At 38.1% G+C, this 22,060-nt stretch overlaps 1 protein-coding gene across 2 annotated transcripts in view; it reads right to left on the minus strand.

Moving 5' to 3' along the window:
- Positions 1–253: 253 nt before the first annotated feature.
- LOC102236289 (E3 ubiquitin-protein ligase NEURL1-like) overlaps positions 254–22,060 on the minus strand; it is a 35,288-nt gene continuing 13,481 nt past the window's right edge. For both annotated transcript variants that reach the window (XM_023327731.1, XM_005814733.2), the window contains 3 exons: positions 9,271–9,996; positions 4,391–4,570; positions 254–3,388 (listed from right to left, as the gene is read on the minus strand). In XM_023327731.1, the coding sequence (XP_023183499.1) occupies positions 3,144–3,388; positions 4,391–4,570; positions 9,271–9,996 (1,151 nt within the window). In that variant the 3' untranslated portion in view covers positions 254–3,143. The remainder of the gene's footprint in view (positions 3,389–4,390; positions 4,571–9,270; positions 9,997–22,060) is intronic.

Below are 22,060 nucleotides of genomic sequence, written 5' to 3' on the forward strand. Positions count from 1 at the left end.
GTAATGCATATTTAGAGAAAATATAGTGACATTTATCCAATCTTATACCCCATTTGTGCCAAATTGACTTAATATTCATGCTGTGCAGAAGAGCTGAAACAGTGAAATCACAAGTTTCCCCTTTCATAGCAATTTAAGCCAAATGGCTCGACCTAAGTAAAGAATGACCTTCCTACACACTTGCAAGAGCTATGAACTTATGTGCTTCTTTCATGTATGAGTAATAACTTAAAGAGAAAAAACAGCAGAAAGGTCAGTGTTACAGACTTTATTTAACAAACAAAACATAATTCATATTCAGATGCAATTAGATTATTTTAACATCTTTTAGAAAGAAAAAATAGCAAACCAAATTCATTTTGTTTCTCATATACACTTTGTAACATTTGTTGGCATTTTTTTTTGACTTGGACTGAAACTATTTGGTCACAAGTTGTTGATAATTCAAATTTTTAATTGTCAGTTAAAAAACCTACAAATGTCTATCCCTTAAAGTGGTATAAATATGGCTCATTATCCATGAGAAGAAAAAAACCGATGGGGAAGATGCAGCTGGCCTGGCTTAAGTTAAGTTACTATTTTATTGCATTACAGTTGTTTAAAATCTATATTTACTTACAGCAACTTCCTGTTGAGTTGCTGCGTCAAATTTAGATATTTCTACTTCCTGGAAAAGCTAACCAATTTTTGTCTTGGTCAGATGATTGGAAGTTTAACATTCATTTATCTGTTACTTAATTTGTAAAGTCGTACATGATTAGTAATATATGTTTTTGGTACAAAGACAAAATAGTTGATTTTCCGTGCTGACTGTTTGGCTTTGTGCTTAAAGGCCACAATTTGGAAACAGGATAGGTTAGCTAGTGTGCAATGATTTTTAGATTATATGTGGTATATTCTCATATTTATGAAATGTGCTTGAAAATTGCACATTTGGCTTGTTTAAACATGTGCTGAATAGGGTGAGGTTGCAGAGGTTTTTTTTTTTTTTTTAAACCTGAACTATTTGGAACTGGAAAAATATCAGTAAACTCTTTCTAGAACTATTCATACTATAGACATGTTGTAGCATATTTCTATATTCCTACACCAAAACTATTAAGATTATAGATACATTTCCTAATTTAGCCACACATATAAAAGCACACAAAGATTCTTTATAATAACATAAAAAGAGATTTTGAATGTACAAGCAAAGTTTCAATCCTCACAAGTTTCTCTTTCAAGTACAAATACTCCTTATTTTATTTCTTAGTCAGGAAGGAAAAAATAACCAGGTATGAAAAGCTAATAAACATTCCAAACAACATTCCAGCACAGAACAACATAATGTGTAATCGTCGCTGTCTCCGTGTTCCATATTTAAAGACCATTTTAGAGATGTTTGCTGTAAAAATTATATTTATAGCTTAAAAAATGGGAGAAAATGACAACATTGGAAACTCAAGCCTGGAAAAATATGACATTTTGACACTAAAACATGTAGGAGCTCTTTGTGGAGGATAAAAGAAATACTATGCATACCACCGTCAAGAACATATTCAGTTTCAAATAAAATATAGCAAAGTTGTGTTTCTATACTTGAGTGTGAACCAGCTCGTGTCTTGAAAACTAGAACCACAAAATAAGGATTCTATGATGAAAAGTAATCTAAACATTACTTTCGGTTTTCACAGTGAACTGCCTAATACTCAGAAAATATGAACAAACGTTATACAACATACTTGTAATTGGTAATGGTAATCCTGCAGTGATGAGATGACATGTTATAAAACACAATTTAATATCTACTATAATAAATGAATGATGCAATTTTTCAGGAAGAAAAACAACAAAAAACATTGTTACCTATTCAAAGATGATCAGCATATAATACATGAGTAGACACGTGAAAATGTTATGTTATCTTTTATAACCGGAGAGCAGCACGGAAAATGATATGCAAATGAAATTCTCACAGTTGTTACATCTTTGTCACTGTTTGCACACGAGGACCAGCTAGAAGATGCAATGCACAGATATACAACATTACTCAATCAAATGTTACTATTTTAATCTCCTAAAGAAGATTATCATGTCCCACGTCATACAAAATGCCATGACATGGGACAAGTAGAGAAGGGTTATAGGATTGTTAGTGATTCTAACAGTGAAGAAGAGCTTGATTCAACACTTTAAAGAAAAAAAAAAACTTTCCTAGTACCCACCACTCTTTATTTGGATGACTTTTTGTGCAATTACATAATCCAGCAAAGTTACCAAAAAGCAACAAAAAGGAGGGCATCACAGCCAACACCCAGCAAATGTATCTCAACTTGTGAGTGACATAACACTTCATCTTCACCATACAGGCACACACTGCTCAACCACCTCCTCATCTCAGTCTCAAACTTACAGCCTCCTCAGCCTCCATCTTCACTGATTCACATTCTCGATCCTCATCGTGTGACCTTCTCCGGTGACATTGTTCTCACTTTTGCACCAATTCCACAGTCTCTACCTGATAACCTCAGGTGGTGGGTTAATATGCAAGACACTCCACTTATTACGGATTTAAGTTCCTTTAAGTTTTTCCTGTACTCTTAGTGCTTAGGTTTTATTGTCTGATTATTGCTAAAAGAAGATTTTCTCACCCTCCTTACTTATTTAATTTTTTTTTCACTGCCTTCAGGAAATCTCAAAATAAAACTATCTTCCCTTGATTTTCCCTCAGTTTAGGAAAATCATCGATTCTTCCTCTTAAACGACTGTCTGACTCAAAGCTTCCTGACAAGCAGCAGAGTAGCAGCTGGTGAAGCTGGAGATTGATTCTTTTTGTTATTATCCCTGGCTCTGGACAATCTCCATTTAACTTGGATGGAGAAATCATGAAGGGTATATTCTGCATGACATGGGACATAGCAGTTTCTCTTCAGCATAAATGAGTTGAGACATACTGCCATGTTGTTTTTACCGTACCACGTTTAGCTTTTATTGATCACATTGTCCCTCTAATGGCTTTTGATGTCTCCTATTATTTGAACAAAATGTTTTATCAAGCTTCAAGTCCTGTTGTAAAGTACCTGAGCCAGATCGTCATTTGTGCTGTCTTTAGAAAGTCTTACATGGCTTTTGCGATGTCTTGAGCATTGCCGGAAGCAAGTCTATGTGCTCCGGTAGGTCTTGATGATGTCTTTGATTGTCCGTCGACAGATTGGGCAGCACGCGTTGGCCATCTTCTTGAGCTTCAGGCCACAGGCATAGCAGAGACACATGTGGCCGCAGGCGTACAGGACGGTGTCCACCATGTTTTCATAGCAGATAGTGCATTCGTCACTCCAAGAGCTGGAAGAAGATGGGAATGTAGGGGACTGTGGATGGCTGGAAAACGGAGAGCTTGGGTTTATATCTGAGAAGGAGGAGAGAAGAGACATAAGAAAAAGAGCTGAAATGCTAGAAAAGGTCTAAACTCGCAATGCGAACTCTGTAGGAAGCATGGATTTGACATAAGAGTGACCATTAAGAGGTAGAGGGATTATTCTCCTCATCTTGCTATAATGCAATGTGCTTTTGGGAAAACCTTGCTGTTTTTCACACTTAATTAACATGCCACCTGCTGAAACAGTTTTGCTGATCAATGACACCCACAACTTCGCAACAACTCTGCTGTAGACATGCTGTCTCAGTAGCTTGTCCCCATGTAAACAACCTTGGAATGGCTCAAAGAACACAAAAACTGTCTGAAGTCTTCATCTGGCAAATAAACTCTCCAGATTAAAATTAGAGGGTCCAACTGTCTGCTGCACTAAATGCACATTCAGTAATATGTAAGGAATTTGCCCTTCTTTGATGTAACTAAAAAAACCTTGGGCCAGCTGATTGCAGAACCACTGGGTCTCCTCTAAATGTCAGTCAGTATTTATGTGTCACGTTTTCTGCCACCTTTACTTCCTCCTGAGACAACATGGACACCACAGATGACAGCTTCATATCACAAAGTTTCTAAAGTTTCTAAAACAGGCATTTCAGTTTTATAGTTGACTAATTTACATTGGACTATAGTTCATTGCAAGTATTCACACCTGTTGACCATTTTCATACAACAAACTATATGTAACTTATGCTGACAAAAAGTAGAGAAGAAGAGAAAAACTGATGGTTGTCTTTGTAATACTACAAATGAGAATCTCTAATTGCTTTGCACATGTAAAAGATGAAAATTCTGCTCAATATTTTGGCAAAATAACTAAAGTTTGGTCATACTGGACAGAGAACATCTTTTCAACGTCTTACCACAGATTTTCACTTCTTTCTACATGTTTGCTCTGTCCCCAACATATTTTTTGGCATTATTCCAAAGATCTGTAGTGTGAAAACCTGAAGAGAACTTTCCATGAAACCTTGAACCAACCTGTGGAAGTGGAAAACAGTGTGCTGTAGTTGGAGTTAAGGCTTGAATTCAGACTGATGTTCAGTGTGGTGTTGAGGTTGGACCCAGAGTTTCTACTGCAGAGTGTTGTCGGGGTGTTGGGTGTACATGACGGCGAGCTGGGCACTGATGAACCTTGATGATCTAGAGGCAAAGATGAGCCTTGGATAGAGAGAGGACAGACAGTTAATATCCGCTTTCATAAAAAAAGTCAAAGCAAGAGTTTTACAAGAGCTGATTACGGTGGATTAGCAAACATTCAGGCAAATATAACTGTTCTGGTCATCTAACTGCCTCATATTATTCCTCTATTTCTTTCACACACATTAACTCTGCTCTATTACCAAGCAGATGACTAGTGAGTCCACAGTGTATGTGTGTGGGTGTAAACGAGTGAGTCACGAGCTTGCACGGCCCCCTCCCTTCCTTCCTCCTTCACGAACCCATGATCTCTCTGGATGAGGTACAAAACAACTTCCACAGACTATCTGTTGTCTGATCCATATGATCCATCCCCATCTGCGCCCCGTAACCACTGGAGCTGCCATCGGTTCTCATACAGGCCGATCATCTCTCCTAGGACACGAAAATATTGACCCAATTCCCCCATTGTCACAGTCTGACTGATCGTTCACTTGGCGTCATGCACATGACATTGATGCCTTACATCCCTTGCAAACATTTTGTTTGTTCTAAATGTTCTAGAGGTGATAACGGTGAGAAACCACAGAAAAAAAATATGTCAAGCTTCAAAATTTTATATGGTATACAAATAATGTTTTCTGCATGCTCTGATTTATTGCTCTAAACCCAAATGCCTTTTCTACCATCCATTTTTAACCCTGCTCTCTTAGTTTGAGCTTACATAAACAAATTATAGTAGGTTTTTATGCAACAGTGAGTTTGTTGCTAAAAAGGTCAGGACAGAAAGACAACAGAAACATAAGTCTTTCAGTAATTTATTTGTCTTTAAGGTCACTGTTGAGATTGATGATTGTACCACTTTGGTGAGGCACCGTCTGCCGGGATCACATATTGATTACACTGTATTACAGAGGGGACAGGGGTGCACACGTTTACAGCACCCTTGCATTACCACCTTAAACTGACCTTTTGGGGCTTTTCACCAAGGGTAAATGTCCTGGTGAACGCTAATAAGGCAGAATGGATAACCTTCATATCTATTTATGCACCCTTTCATCAAGGGCGCCTTCCATCTTCTCTTGGATAAATTTATAACTGGTGTTGCGGTATTCGTTGTCTGTTTATTTCTGTTTGAGCCTTTTGTGTTTAGTGCCTTCAAGTTCTTGTTTATTACATGTAGCAATATATCACATTATGAGTACCAGTCAAGGCAAACTTCTTGTCTACACATCGAATAGCCTTTCTCTGCAAGATGCAAACTGAGCATTTACCCTCTTGCAGCCTTTGCCAGCTTTCTGGGGGACAGATGTTCCCAAGATGTGTAAAGATTTGCTAAAGCATTCAGACACAGGCAGACATTTGGGAATCAACTGAAAATAGATGGAGACAATGGGAGGTTTTTGTAGTTTCAAAAAGTATACACATTTTTTCAACTAAAAATTGTTATAGCCTGATGTGCGTTTTTATTCAACCCCTTTTACTCTGATACCTATAGATAAAATCCAGCACAGGCTATTGTATTTAAAAGTCACCATGATGGTAAAATGCTATGTAATAGCAGATGTTGCGTGGATGCCCCAGAAGTTTGTTGAAGGTTGAAAGACAAAAACAAACAATGCAGATTGAGCTGAACACCCCCCATCCCAAGAATGAAGTAAGGTGGTGGCTGCATCATGGCAGCATTTGTAGGATGCTTTTTTTTTTTTTTTTACAGGAACAGGGAAGCTGTTAAATATGGTGCTAGATACTGGAGAGAACTGGAGGAATATCTATTAGAACCTGGACCAATACAGAATCTGAGAAAGACTTGATAACTGATGTCCACAGACCCTTTTCATTACTTGTTGAAACAGAACTCTACTTTTGCTTTTTGCACTTGCATATCAGATTTCCTTACTACATGAAATCACTTGGAGAAATCTCCTGCGGCTTATGAGAAGCATTCATTGCAAATCTAGAGGCACAAGGAGATCCAGAGTGGACCAGAGACAAGCTACCCCACTTGTTGTGGGTCCTGGCTATGCAGGTTGTGAAGCAGGAAGGATTGCTGCTTTGCACCATCAATATATGCTGGCACCATTCAATGATAAAAAGCCAAGTGAAGACATTGGGCTCTGAGTGGAACACATTTTATCCTTCAGAGACAAGTGTACTAGTTTATGGCGCCAGTGTTGGCCTGTGGGGGGTGATTGGTCTTCTTAATGTTAACTTTAGTGGCATGTGTCTAGGAAGCATTCCCATGGTTGTCAGGATGTTGCTTTTCAGAGTAGAGCAAAACACTGTGTCAACAAGAGTAGTGTTACCTATCAGAGCTGCTAACAATTGCATTGTTACGTATATATCATAGCAGCTTCAAGATAGCAGATGAGGATATAAAGGAGGCAGTCATGCAAACCCATAATGATGGTGATACACGACAACATCAGGATGTTAAATGTCGAACATGAAATGGTTAAATCTTACTTTCTCAGATAAAACAGACAAAGTGATCATGTGACAGTGGCAGACTCTCATCTGTTCCACCTCAGAGGCCTGACAGCACCCAGCCATGACAAACTGTCACTTGCTTCAGTGGCTAGATGTCTCCATGGCAACTTATAGCATGCAACTGCAGAGGCTGTGGGTGAGTATAGACATCCCATCACAAATGCATCACCCCCCCCACACACACACACAGCTGGAGCGGGTAACGCACTGAGTAACGGACCCCAAAAAACCAAAATGGGGATATGATTGGAGGGGCAAAATAAAATGCAAATAGGAAAATGAGGAAGTACAGAAGGAAAACTAATGTTACTGGAACTGGCTGTGGGTGGAAAACCCAGCACAGCAAATCTCCAAGCAATTACATTTTAATAATGCATCAGGAGGGCATCATAAGAAGCTATCACAGGCTCCCTCCTGATACATAATGCTGGCTGCTGGGAGCCCACGCAAGACAGAAATAACCTCCCGAGTTCTCAGTCTGGCTGACTACATGGGGGAGTGGAGAGGAGAGGAGAGCATCCAGGAGAGGTTTGAAGAAGAAAATTAGGAGAACTGATCAATTTTAGTTTATTTTAACTTTCAGTAAAGGTCACCTTCAATTATTGATTTTCTGTGAATGAGACACCTGCTCTGCTCAGATGCATACATTACTGCGCAAGCCAGCGACAGTGGAATAGGGCAATGTGGCTTTTAAATAATGTATATTTTTTAACCTGCAGTGATGGCAAACAGAGTGAAAAAAAAACTAAATTTGTTCTCATAGTACTCTTTAGGTTTATAAAACACTCTTGAAAATTCTGGAGAATGTGGGATTTCATCTTGATTGTCCAAATGTGTGTGAAAAAAAAATAATATAGAAAAAAACCCCCATCTAACTCCTTCTTCCATTTTCTAAGGGGTAAAAAAAAACCCCTCAAAACGCTCACTACAAAATTTTGTGTAAAATTTAAATGACATACTTTAGTTTTACAAAACTGTTAACTATTCCTTTACCATACTGAAAATCTGAAAAAAAAGTATTTAAACTATTTTTTTTCTCATCTTTATTGTGATAGTATGCTATTTTCATTCAGAGGCTTTCGAGGATCTCAACCAAAGGTACTGATAGTTGTAGAGGATGCAACCCCAATCACAACAACTACAATAATTTGGACAAATAACTTTGTTGGACAATCTCTGGAGAGAAAGAAAACATCTCCACTTTTCGCTTTTCAGTATGAAATGCAGGAACAGTAACTCAGTACATGAATTTCCATGTGCCTTCAGGCGAAGCCTCAACGAATTTGTGAGATCTGCTGAAACAAAACACGCTTTGAACCTTCTGTTTAACCGAAGGTTCAAAGCTAACCGCCATAGTCAAATCACTACAGCTGCATTCAAATTACCGACTGATATTTCAATTGATAAAAAGTCAGAGAGCAGCCCAGACGGCAAAGGACGAGAACATTTTTTATGGTTTGAAAGAGTGGGAATTAGTCCTCCAAAACGTAATTTAACAATTCCATGCTGTATTAACTTCTTAATGGAAAGCTGCAAAAGACCTCCGTTGTAGATATTTGGAAGACAGCAGGGGAATTAAAAGCCAGCCTGTTGATAAAACTACAACTTACCGTTCAAGTCAAATCTTTTTGACTGAAATCCAATTACACCCTTTTCACCCCGGACTGCAAGCATGATTTGTTCTTAAATCATATTTTAAACTTCTCCTCTCAGAATGTAGGAGCACCAGTGGTGTCACATATGAATCAGGAATATATAACCAAGGTTTGGTTTGACACTTTTTCCAGATTACTTCTGAAAGATTGCGTTCCATTTTTCTTATTTAACTGGACTTATGTTATGAATTATGGTCTTGGAATATGATTGCACACCATTGCTTCTACCATAATCACTATTATTAACATCACCACTATTGTCATTATTATTAGGTAACAGTAGTAGATACAGCAATATTATTATTATTAATCATAACTTCAATGCCCAGACATAAAATCACTTTGCTATGTAATAAATGCCTCATTTTCACTTTAAATAATTGTTATTTTTCAGTGGTTGATTTCTGCAATTATATTTTTTTGAAGCCTGAAAATTCTGTCCTTGTAGTTCTGTAATTTAATACAATGTAACTTATTGTGATTAAAAAAATGGAAGGAACACTGAATATAGCAACATGATAAACCTAACACAACTAGCTAAATGACAAGGATCGAAACAAGGGAAGATTAGTGTACCTAAAATTCTGAGTTGAGTGATGGATCCATGCAGACCGTAGAACATCCAGAGAGGCCTGGAGTTATCGACACAAAGCGCCATTCCTGCACTGCTCCCATTATGGCTCATCATAAGCTCCCCCTCTGCATTCACCACAAAGCTCAAAATGTCCCCACTGTGGAGTTGCACAGCCACCCTGCACACGGCCCAGAATTCCTTGCGGTCAACCAGGGACTCGGGGTTCGATGGGAGATCACTGGGCCTGAGGGTGGCCGGGTCGCAGGACGTCACGCCGTAAGAAAGAGACCCCACCCGGCTGACTCCTGCTTTCACCTTCACAAACACAATCTCCGAACAGTGCATTGGGCGGCTGGTGAACACCAGGGTCCTCTCGTCGCCGCGGTGATCTGGCCGAGCGACCGTGTGCTTATCGAGCGCAGTGACATGGAGGCCATGAATAGTGTGAAACTGCAGATCGGTGTCCAAGTGGCCAGGCAGCAGCAAGCACTGCTGCGAGTTCTGAGAGTTCTGAGGAACATGGCAGGAGTTGGAGCTTAAAGGCTGGAGTTGTTCCTCTTCATCCCCCTCATCATCCTCTTCCTCGAGCTGCATCTCCTGCTGCTGCAGGCTCAGGTCACACAGACTAATGGTGAGGCGAGGGTCATGACTGTTCCGCCGAGCTGAAGACCGACGGGTGGCAGCATAGGAACGAGGACGCAGGCAGTCCAAAGGGACCATCTCGCTGTCTGTTCAAATACAAAACACACATAAACACAGCGTTATGTAATCCCCTTCTCAGTGGTGTAAAAAGCTTCATTTGATCATATCACAGTGTTTTTATGTGCTTTGAAATTTTACTTCAACAAGATCATAATTTAATCTGCATTTGGGCTGCAAGAAAAATACTTAGTTTTTGCAAAAGAAAAAGAAAATCAGCGATGTAATTTAATGCATGCTGCCAGTCAGTTTTATGCAAATTCTAAGAGTTTAGTGGTACATTCTCTGTACAAGGCTCATTCATCATCCCCACTTTCGCAAGGAACATGTTGCTATCGAACCTCTGCGTTTTATAACATATTCATATTTAGTAGAGATGATTAAAACCCACCCAGACAAACAAATGCATCAGCATTTACATGCTTAGAGACACATCAGGACTTTAAGTGGGGCTCCAACTGTAGCTGCAGGCCAATCGCTGCGTTCTAAGAATAATAAAGAAAAAAAGACGTAACAGGTTTATGTAACATTCAAAGAATAAAAGATTCTGTTTTTCAGCCCACCTCTCCCGTCTGCACCTCGGGGTCCTGTCGCTAAAATATATTCTCAAGCCTTCATACGAGAACCTTGCAAATATATTCACACCCCTCAACATGTGTTATCATTTTGGGTGAAATGTCAATGCATTCTATTTTGTGAAAGAAAGGAACAAAAGTAGTCCATGATTGTCAAGTACAAGAAAAATGTAGTATGGTTTATTTAAAAAAAAGCCACTGAAACACCATCAGTCTGCTCTAGAAACAACACAGATTGGATTAGACCTTACATTTTGGGTCAGATGTGCAGTAGAATTAAAACTTGTAAGTTGATGTGATCTTCCAAGCTTTCTTTTTGAACTTTACCACTCACAACCAGCTGATCCACTGAATCATGTGTCGTACTACAGTCCTGAAGTGTCAATAAGCTGACCGAGCAGCAGTGCTTCATGCATTTCTCCAAAATTTTAAGACTTTTTTTGTTACACGTCTAAATGCTACAGTCAAAGATTTTCTGACGGTTGAAAAGGAAAGGCATTCTAAAAACTGCATCTATGCTGCATGCAAATACTCATTCCTATGCTAATCTGGATCACTGTAAAATAGAAACCACATGGGAACATCTGTGCCAAAAGAAAACAGAGACGGAACGTGCTTTCTACACACACGGCCAGTCCAAACAGATCCACATAGTGACACGCTTAGAAACTCTGTGCCAATTTTACGGCAAGCTAAAATTAGTCTTATTGGACATCTGAGGAGAGCGGGGGAAGGGGTGCGGTTGAAGGTGATTGACACGATGGCGCTCAGCCTCGACCCGCTTCGGGCTTCCCCTATGCGGAGTGAAAGAAGAACAAGTGAAAGTCAGGAGGAGATAAGATGAAAAATAGCGTTGGGTGGACACTTGAGAGAAAGGGCACACCTCACCACAGCTCCTCTTTATCACCCCACAGACAGCAAATCTCCGGCCAACCCACTGATAAACTGCTGGAACTTAATTACTTCCTCTGTCAAGAGTGAGCACAAGCAGCTATGAGGCTCTTATTATTAGCAGTCTTATCATCTTCAAGGCAAAGCTGGCCGTCGATGGAAGGCAAGAGATCATTTCTATTCTGGCACTGATGGTTTCCTACGCTTCACGGTTTTGGTGTTTTCTCAGAGCAGTGGCGTATTTACGTTGACGTATCAATCCGCTGTGTAGAGACACGGACAGCAAAATTAGGATGGGGCGATTTTATTTTTCCCAACATTTGGAAATGAATTAAAGTCAATAATTGTTCAACTGACATGTGTCTCCTTTAAAAAAATAGGTGGTGAATTCCTGATTAATCAAAGGTTAAATAAAATACAAACCAAATAACAATAAACCAATAATGTGTTTAGTATATAGGGGTGTGTTTGTGTGGGGAAGACCGATATTTTACATACATCTCATCCACATACAATCACTGATTGAAATCTGTGACTCTTATGCAAGCAGCCCAACCCAGAAACAATTTCCCAGTTGTATTTAACAAACAGCATTTTTTTTTTTGCCATTTACTTTCTCAATGGAAAGCCAGAGACCTACATGTACACGCCAACACACACACGCCCGGTCATGCAGGTGCGGACATGTTTTTTTTTCTCTGTTAATTGTGTCAGAAAATTAAGCAAAGTTCCCACGGAAAATTTACAGCAGATTCTCGGCATGCACATTTAGGAATTGGCAATAACCATTTTCCCCCTTACTAAACATGATGGTAATTATATTCGTTTTTAAAGTTCATGTCCTTGAAGCATTCGAGTAACAACCCAGAATCACTCTTTTTTCTTTTAAACAATACTTATGTGATTAAGTGCAGAGTTGAAATTGCCCTGCTAACATTAAGTGGTCTTTAAACAGCCCCAGCTACTCATTCTCAAGAGAGAGAAAAAATATTTAAATAGAGGAACACATACCAGACTGACACTGCAGGGCCAATGATTGCCCTTTGGCTCTTAATATTACCTTTGTTGAAAAAAAAAAAAAAGTGTAACCAGACCCTTTGTAAACACTGTGGGGAAATGTCTTCATATAAACTGCAGAAACAAGAACAGAGACAAACATTCATCCACCTGCTACGGTTCCCCACCCCTAACAAACAAGTCCCAGGCTTCAAGACACAGGAACTCTTCAACTAATCCGGAAAAAACTGTTCCAGGAAAGTCAAAGTGGGAAGACAAATAAAATCTGGAAACCTGTTTTAAAGTGAGCATGTGCCAAGACCAACTGCTGCGGTTTAAAAGCACATTTTTAAGAAAAAGCTGCCAAAACATTCGGTCCAATTCCATCCATCTCGAAGCATCGCAGAGACACAAGTATCTACAATAGCAGATACTAGGACTGCATGAAGAGGTTTCTGAGTAGGATTAGGAGGCATTTGGGAGTTTTAATAGCGCTAAAATCTCTGTACAAGGTCAGATGGGATGACTGTCTGCATGAGCATGCTGCATGTGAGTTTGGGTATTGGTCCTAAGTATAGAAAAGAACAAGGGGGATGTCCAGAGATTTGCTTGACTCGAAAGAGTGAAGTCATCCGACATGGGAGAGATTGTCCCAAATAACAGAAGGGACTTGTGCTTGTAGAAAAATACAAAAAGAGGAATGAAATATTTGAAATCCAGAATAAAAACATATACACAACCGTTTATTTTGTGGACCTAAATGACTAGGTAAGGCTGTTACACTTCATGAGATGACCAGAGCAATTGCGATTGTATAGACGGAGCAATGTGTTGTTCATGATAGATCAAGTCAAGTTGGTATTTGGCACCTACAGTTTTTCAATTAATCATCAACAAGTGGAAAAATGAGAAACTGTTTTTGGAAATTTATTTGCAGAAAGTGCTATTCCAATTTAACCTTGAACTGTTAGAGGTATGCAAAGATTGTAAATATCATTCCAAAGGTTTAAAGTTTCTTCGCCTGAAAAATGCAGAAATATTTGGATTCACTCAACATATGAAGCACAGAGTAAAGCAGTGATCCCCCTCACATATCGGTGAATATACTTTCTTACAGCACAGAGAAACTTGCTGACAATAGTTCTGGGTGTGAAAAACACAGACAGTTATGGTGAAAATTGGTACAGCAGCACCGCCCAATAATTTTCTTCACATGAAACCATTTTGTAACTACATTTCACAATCAAGCCAGTTAGTGTCATGTCTGTTCAGCAGCCCACTGTTTACCAGCAAATTTAATCTTGTTACTTTTGGACTACACTATAAACATTAAGGTAATAATTTCTTCTCGACAATTATTTCAAAAGTAATAAATTAGTGTTGCTCATATGCACCAAACACTGGGTATAACATGTAATTATATGTTGCTGTTTTAAATCTTAGTCTTAATACTGCAAAATTGTAATATTTCCATGTCAGCCCACGCTTAGTTAGATTTTCAAGGAAATATTTTTTGAGTGCCTCAACATGCCCTTTCACACAGCCATGGTTGTTTTCAGCAGTTCTATGCTGAGTTGATGAAGTGTCTAAATCTGATCTCAATTTAAAACACATTTCTCCAATTATTGTGATTTATCTCAACGTTCTGGTCGAAGTTATATCTTTGAAAACTTCACAGATGGACATATTTGCTCTCTAACATACATTCTCCTCTTTCACTTGGAGAGCTGTCCGTTCATCTGAAAGTGATTAGCCCTCTCTCCGAAGGGTTTCCTCTGACCGCTGCAACTCCCAGGATCCAAACCTGACAGGCTCCATTACCATTTCTATTTTGATTTCCTGCAAATCCGTTCGATTCCACAAGGGTCGATAAAATTCCAGCAGAGCCGCAATAGCCTGCCCGGCCGCTTTTATTTTTGTTCCGCAAATCAGCTGAATTCCAAGGCCTGAGATCACTGGAGACAGAAGTCTCATAAATCCAAGGACTTATCATGTGTGCAAGATTTTAGACATTTGGTCTGAGGTCTTCCAATATCTTGCTCATATCGGGTGTCTCTTTTCTTTTTTTTTTTGGTAAACCGTCTAAGAGATTCTTTCTTTCTTTTATTTGGATTCCTATTGTTTGCAATTCCTTGCATTTACTCTTCCTGGAGTCCACATTCAGCAGAAATAACCAAAACTATGTAAAGTATATGGATTACATAACAAATAAATAAAAAAAACATTAACTACAACAATAAACACATACAAATTCAAAATAGAGACCATAGATCAAAACAAAAGGAATTATTATGAAAGCACTTTACTACTTTATTTTGAACGATTTGTAAGTTCTGCACCATATTTACTCAGGACCTCGACCACGTCAATGAACAGTGGTCTAATAACTAAACTTTCTTTACTTGATCTATTGTTGTATCTTTAATAGCCATATTTAACTCTGGATGTTCCCTACACCAATATTTAGACCCTGTTCTTATAGATTTTGCTTTCTTTCCACATTCAAAATGCTTTTATTGTTAGTCTCCCAATCGGTTACTTTACTCTGCAGTTCCTATATGTGAGTTTCTATTTGAATTTCTCACAACTGGAATCATAACTATACACCTCAGAGACAATTACATACATAACAGCTGTTCCATTTTGTAAGCAAAAACGAAAATTATTTGGAAACAATGAAAACAGCAGCGGGCCTAAACAACATTACATTTTATCCAGTTTAAAATCAGGTTGAAAATGCTTCAGAAAACTGATTAAAAATGTTAGTTTGTTTAAAGTTAACAGACCTTTTACCAGTCGTGTTGTGCAAAGAGAAGGACATTATGTTTTACTAAAATTTGAATGTGCCTTCTACCAGAGAGCAGCTGTGTTAGTCCATCTCTTTAAGTGTGTAAATATATGTCCACACTACAGTGTTATTTGATCCTGTGGTGTGCTGCATATCTTAAGAAAGTATTTGTCTCTTGCCTGAATGTATCTAACCTCTCTATGCCTCTCAACATGCAACGATTAGTGTGCATAAACTTTACATACATATTACATTACAGAAAAAGTGATGTATTTTTTTAAACATAAAATCCATATTTTTGTGAATAAAAATAATAGTTTAAAATAACAAATAACAAATGATGCAGACAATATGCTGAAGTCTTAAAAGTGATTAGTTGAAGACTAAAAATTACGAGAATATTTCATATATACTGCAGCAATGTTTTGTTGATAATGTGGAAGAATGCATTGTGGTCAGAGGAGAAAATATAACTTTTTAGCCCACATGCAAAATTCAATTTCTGGCAGAAAAATCAAACTGTACATCATCCCCAGAGCAAAACATGCTAGTGGCAGCACCCTGCTGTGGAAATCGTTTTTGTTTAGCAAAATCTGGTAAGCTGGTCAGAAATTAAGGGGAGAAAGATCAAGATAAATACCAGAACATATGTTCATAGAGGCTCTTCATGCAATCTGACTGAACCTGAGGTATTTTTCACAGAAGAATAGATTTTGCCAACCTGCACACGGCTTACAACCAGAGCTGGCTTCACAAAGTATCGACTCAGGAGATTATATTAAGGAAAACCATGCCACACATTTCAGGTGCATTATGTGCAAAAGTTTATGAAAGACATGCAAAGAAAATTCTGTGATACTTTGTGCTTTTCTATCACATAAGAACCCATTGAAATACATAGAAGTTTGTGGTTCCAACTTGCATGCATTTAGTCATACAAAGATATGTGAGAGAAGATTTTAGTTTCACTCCATCACGATGAAACTAAAGCCAAAACTACTTTGAAACCTAACAAAAGAATAGAAAGCCTTAAAGACCAAAGGTTACATGTATTAATTATATTTAACTATGAAACAAAGTTTGCTAACTGAAAGAAAGATAATTAGACCAGCCAGAGATGGTATGCAGCACTTGCTTGACAACTGGAAAAAGTGTCTTGAGCTTCAGTTATTGCATACGACATATTGGGTAAGACTTATGAGGTTAAGAATAATATATATCTCTGTAGAAAAGCATAGTAACCTCTAGCGTTATAATTCTTAGCCTACGTGTTACATGGAAATCCATTGTCCTCTTGACCCAAACCGATGTTACAAGCTGCAGAAATTTCCATAATAGGAAAATGTGGGACAGGGCAGAGCATATTCTTGACTGTAATCAGGTTTAATAGCAAGTCCCTTAAAACAGGATCATTCATGTGATTTATATGTGTTATCTTTAAACTCCGAGGAAAGGTTCAAGTAGAACAGGGAGCGAAACAGGGAAAATGCTGGAAGGCTGCAGTATGATTTTAGCTTCTTTGTGCCAAAAGATTTCAGTGAAAGGAAATTACTAAATGTTTATAGTATGGAGACATTTAGCATATCTTTTTGCCTCTCTCTCCTTCCCCCTCTCTCTGTCTCACCGTCCCACTGTTTGCCTTTGGCTCCAAACACAGTTTTGATAAATGATTTTGCATATTGTGATTACCAAGGCGAATTTTTAGCATATTGTTTTTGGAGGATTTGGCTTCAAGCACCAGACCAGAAATCTGATGTACTAGTGCAGCATCAATTTGCAATAGTTCAGGGTAAGCAAACCCCTCTGGTCTATCGCATGGCTTCATTCATCAAAATTAACAAAAGAGTTTTGTTCACTTGCTTTATGAAGCCTTTACAAAATAGGTAAAAACTGCATCTACGTGGTGTAATACACTAATTGTAATCAGAGTTTGAGTATAACAGAGGTCAATTTGAACTTTTTCTCCTTCAACATTTCATTTTAAGCTGCCTTCAGAACAACCAAGTGCTATAAACTGAATGTGGCCTGATCACAAATCCATTTCTATATTTAAAACCTTGAAATCCACAAATCAAACCGAGTGAGAGGTCACCTAATCTATGTTGACAAGTGAAACAATATGTGTTGTAGCAAGTGGCACGAGTGTGTAGCACACGAAGAGAAAGGACAAAAATAAACACAAAGCCAGGAAACAAAAGCAGTCATGTTCGAATAGCACTAAACACGTGCATAGCATTGAGTTTCTCATCATTTCATCGGGATACTAAACAGGTACGCAACAAAGATAAACAGCATGAGCAAAAATAGTTTAAGTTTTCAGTTGAGTAAGATGAGATTCACACAATGACAAGTGTGCAAGAAAATTTCAGAGACAAAAGAATGAAAACAAAATTCATTGGAAACATACCTCAACTAGCCCCATCATGTTGCGCGTTTCTTTGAAATAAGTGGATCAGATCTGAATAACAAAAACAAGGAATTGCACTAGTGTTTAAATGGTAGACTTGTCACAAGTTTTGCTTGGCCTTGTTGTTAATTTCAATACGTTTTTTAGGAACACTTAGACTGCTTGCAGTGCAGATAGTCAGTCCAGAACCTCAAACTAATTGAGACAATGAAGTGTTTTATTTTTGCTGACTAGATATACATCAGTTCAAATGTTGGTTACCACGGAAACTGAGTGCAGCCCAGAAAAGACATATACAAGGTGTCTTTGTAGCCAGGTTTTCCTGCTGCTCTGACATGAAGAAATGTGACAGATGCCTTAAAAAGGTTGTTTAATATTCAACCTCTAAGGAAAATCTGTGCTTCATTGAGATCCTCGAGAGCAGAGAAATTTGTACTCAAAAATGTATGTTTTAACATAAATAAAATGGAAAAAATCTGTATATTTTTCACTTGCATTTTACATTTTAATTCTTGTAATGAAACATTTTAAGTGATTGGCATTACGAGATAAATAAGAAAAATCAACGTGAAAATATTTCTGCCATTTGAGTCTGCTGTACATCATGTCTAGAAACAGCAAGAGACTTTATTAAATATTGTATCTATGCTTTGCCATTTTTTATTTCTTGCGTAATTATTTCCTTAATTTCCAGAAAAAAAGCCTGACCTAATATAAAAATGCTAATGTGCACACCTATTATTCTACGTTGACTGGCACCAGCATGCAGGTCCAATGACAATTTCACATATAATCTAATTAAGAATATGTTTTTTGGAAAAACATGTATCGGCAAGACAAATCTGAAAGTGGTAAATGAATTCAATGATTTAAAAAAACAAACAAAAAAAAACTCAAAACCACTCAGTGAAAATGTACATAGAAAGTATTACCTTTATCTCTTTGTCCCTCAGAATGATAACAAACATGGATAGCATAAAGCAAGACATTTTACCAATACTGATGCTCTACAAGTCCACTGCAAAGCAAATGTAGATGATTTATGTTGAAGCCCATCGTTTAATCACTTGGAAAGAACACGGCCTCATGACACCCTGGCAGATATTTGGGATTTTTCTTTAATGACTACAGAGACAAGTTGCAGATGACTCTAGCAGACGTCTTATGGATCACTACAGTTCTGTCAGTGATGAAATGACTCATCTACCCATGGTAAACAAAGCCCCAGTAGAGCATCTTGCATCCATCAGAAAATGTCTTTGAATTTCTGAACCTAGAAGAAATCCATCATACCTTTAAAAAACAGAGCATGCTGCGTGGTCTCTGTGCAAACCCACATACACACACTCAGCGGCCACCTTATTATGTATGCTGGTTTTTGCTAATGCAAGTCAGCAATTACATGGCAAGTTTAAACTACCACTCTAATTTTCAACAACCATCTCTCAGGTTTACAAATGAAAAAAAAAGCTATCCTTGTTGACTGCAGAGTTTCGAGAGGAATTGGCAGACTGGCTCAAAATCATAAGCAACAGCAGCTAACAATTAACAACAATCGTTACAACAGTGATGAGTACAGTAATTGAGGTACGTTCCCCGAATGCGCAACTTGTCAAATTTTGGAGCAGATGGGTTACAGTAGCTGAAGACGGCATCAGTTGCCACTCCTGCCAGTTAAGTACAAGAAACTGAGTCTGTAGGTTTCACTCTGACCAGACAGTATCAGATTGAACAAACATTGCCTGATCCAGTGAGTCTGCATGTTAGCTTTAACATTCAAACAGTGGGGTTTAAATTTGACATAGACAACATAAAAGCATGGATTCATCCTGCCTTGTATCAATGATTCTGGGTGCTAGTGATGTTGTGCTTTGGTTTGTACATTTTAGCTTTATTTCTTTAGTATTACAACTGATTACATTTATCTGTTTATGCTGTTCTTTTACTTGAAAATGTTTTTTTGTGTATCCAACAAAAAACATATTGGATGTAAGCACCAGATGTGAATACTCGGATTATTTCACTCTGGTTTGTTTAAAATGACAAACTCTTTATTGTACTCCAGATTAATCTAGCAAAGCACTTTTGCAATGTGTAGGAATGACTGATTTGCATTATGAGTGTGCAGATAAATCTGCAGCAACAGCTGAATGCCATCATATAAATACAAACCTAAATCTAAGAGGAATGTTTCCAATAACTTTTTGAATCTCTGCCATGAACATCTAACAGTTCAAAAAGCCAAAAATAGTGAGGGGTAGATGATAAAGTGATCAGTGTCCGATTAAAGGACATAAATCGAACTTCAAGCTTTCCCTCGCCTGCATACTGCAAACTTGAAACAGAAATAAGTTGTTTTTCAGTAACTTTCTGGAGATAATTTTGTGGTAAGCTGAAATACTTCAACCAAAAACAGATAAAAGCTAGAATGATTTAGATGCAGAAAAAGTCCTGAAAAACATGGTAAACTGAGACATCTGTAAAAACCCAGTTGACAATGAATGCCTGCATAACAGCTCTGCAGCAAGAGTCTTGTCATACACTTGAGGAAACCCTTTATAAGCCCTTCTCAGGACTAATGTGTCCCAGCCGGGGAATTCTTCACAGCAGCAACCTCAAAAAGGGCACTTTAGTATGTATTGATAGTTGTGTGAGCACAGCAACCGTGGTGATGTAACAGATCTTCATGAAATTGCATGGGCAGCATTGTTGCCGTGGACAACCCCGAGGCTCAGTTTGATTTCAGCAGATTAATTTAGCTTCCTCTCTTATGCAACACCATCTCAGCTTTCTTTCAGCAGTCTCACTTATCCTGGGGTCACCTTTGACTCCTGGCATGGGTGGCTAGCTACTACACTGCTCTCCCTCAACAACAGTATAGAGGAAAAGAGCAGTGCACCTGAAAAGGTTTCAAGATCAGAATGAGACCTGGTTGCAGCAAAGCTGTTTGGCAGAAGGACACTTACTGGGAAGTGTAACAGATCTGATGGGTGATGGCATTGATGAATAACACAGCATGGTGTGTTATAATTAAAAAGGTCAAACAGTTTAACCAGACAAACTACACAATTATAAAAAATACTAACAGAAAATGACACAGCAAACTAATAGGTTACTGCTGCCAAATTGAAAACATCTTTAAATCAGAAATATTACTGAGACTGAAAGATGTCAGTCAATGAAACCATTTTGAGGAGATCTGTAAGAAAACCTATACTAAATTGCCGTTTCTCCAATTCACTGACACAGTTAGATTGAGGACTGTCATCATGTCTCCTGTAGTGGTAGTTACTAAGCGATTGCTTCCTCAAAGTGTCATCAATTTCAACAAATCTCTTTGTTGGTGCTGCAGTCTCCAGGCAAGCTTGGCTTCACAGAGGCACCGCTGACCTGTGACTCCCCAACTCAGCTCCTTCAGACCAGCCGTAGCAGCAACTAGGGTTGCATTTGATTATCTTGAGTTCAAGATCTTTAATACTTTCATTGACTCCGTTTCAAAATTTGAACTGAATAGACTGCTCAAACAAAGGTTTTGCACTAGTTTAGCATGCAGTTTTTGATTTATAATGCCTTCATTTTATTTCTGCAAGCACAAAAACTGCATTTTAATGTTATTTTTGTTACGATCACCTTAAAATTAGAAAAACCTAAAAACTACAATATATGAACCTGGACTAGATAATTTTGCGCTCATAGTAGATTTAAAAAAAAATTCCATTTCTGATTTGTAAACGTTTACTTCATCTGTAAATCTGATGCACAAGCAACATCTGAAAACAACAACGATGGACGATGGAATGCAGCTTTTGTTGGCGCACCGGGGGTTTACTTTTGTTTCAAAAAAACATCTGATGGAACGCTGGAAAAACTATTGTTTTGCGCAAGTTGTGCAAAAAGGCGTAAAGCTATTCAGGCCTAAAATACCATCTCAACACAAAACATATTGCAGCAAGCACAGATGTACCCAATGCTGAGGTAAGCATTCACAGTCAACATTTGTAAAGAAGTATGTTTTATATATTTACATGACTAATTAGGAGTTCTTGAAACTCTTGAAAACAGTGTATATTAGCATTTTGCATCCATCTAAAGGTCAAATAACCTGAATAACATATTAAAACAATAAATATATTTGAAGTTGAGCTCATGTGTCTATTTATTCAATGATATATCTTGCATCATCTTACCTTGTGATCTATCTGTACCATTACATGTCTATAGCACATATTGCATGCTTACACTTCAATGATGCTCCATCAAAAGAGCATATTTTCCTTTAATACATTCCTGGTAAAGAAATGAAACATCTGCATGTTGTCTTCAGAAAGGGAACTTGTAAAGTGTTTCACTGTTGTCTGCGTTTCTTTGTGAGAAGTAAAGCCATCATGACTGAAGTCGTCGTTGGGTCTGAACACCCCCTCAAACTGAAAATGCAC

Source organism: Xiphophorus maculatus, chromosome 22 (assembly GCF_002775205.1).
Source record: "Xiphophorus maculatus strain JP 163 A chromosome 22, X_maculatus-5.0-male, whole genome shotgun sequence".
Taxonomy (NCBI): Eukaryota; Metazoa; Chordata; class Actinopteri; order Cyprinodontiformes; family Poeciliidae; genus Xiphophorus; species Xiphophorus maculatus.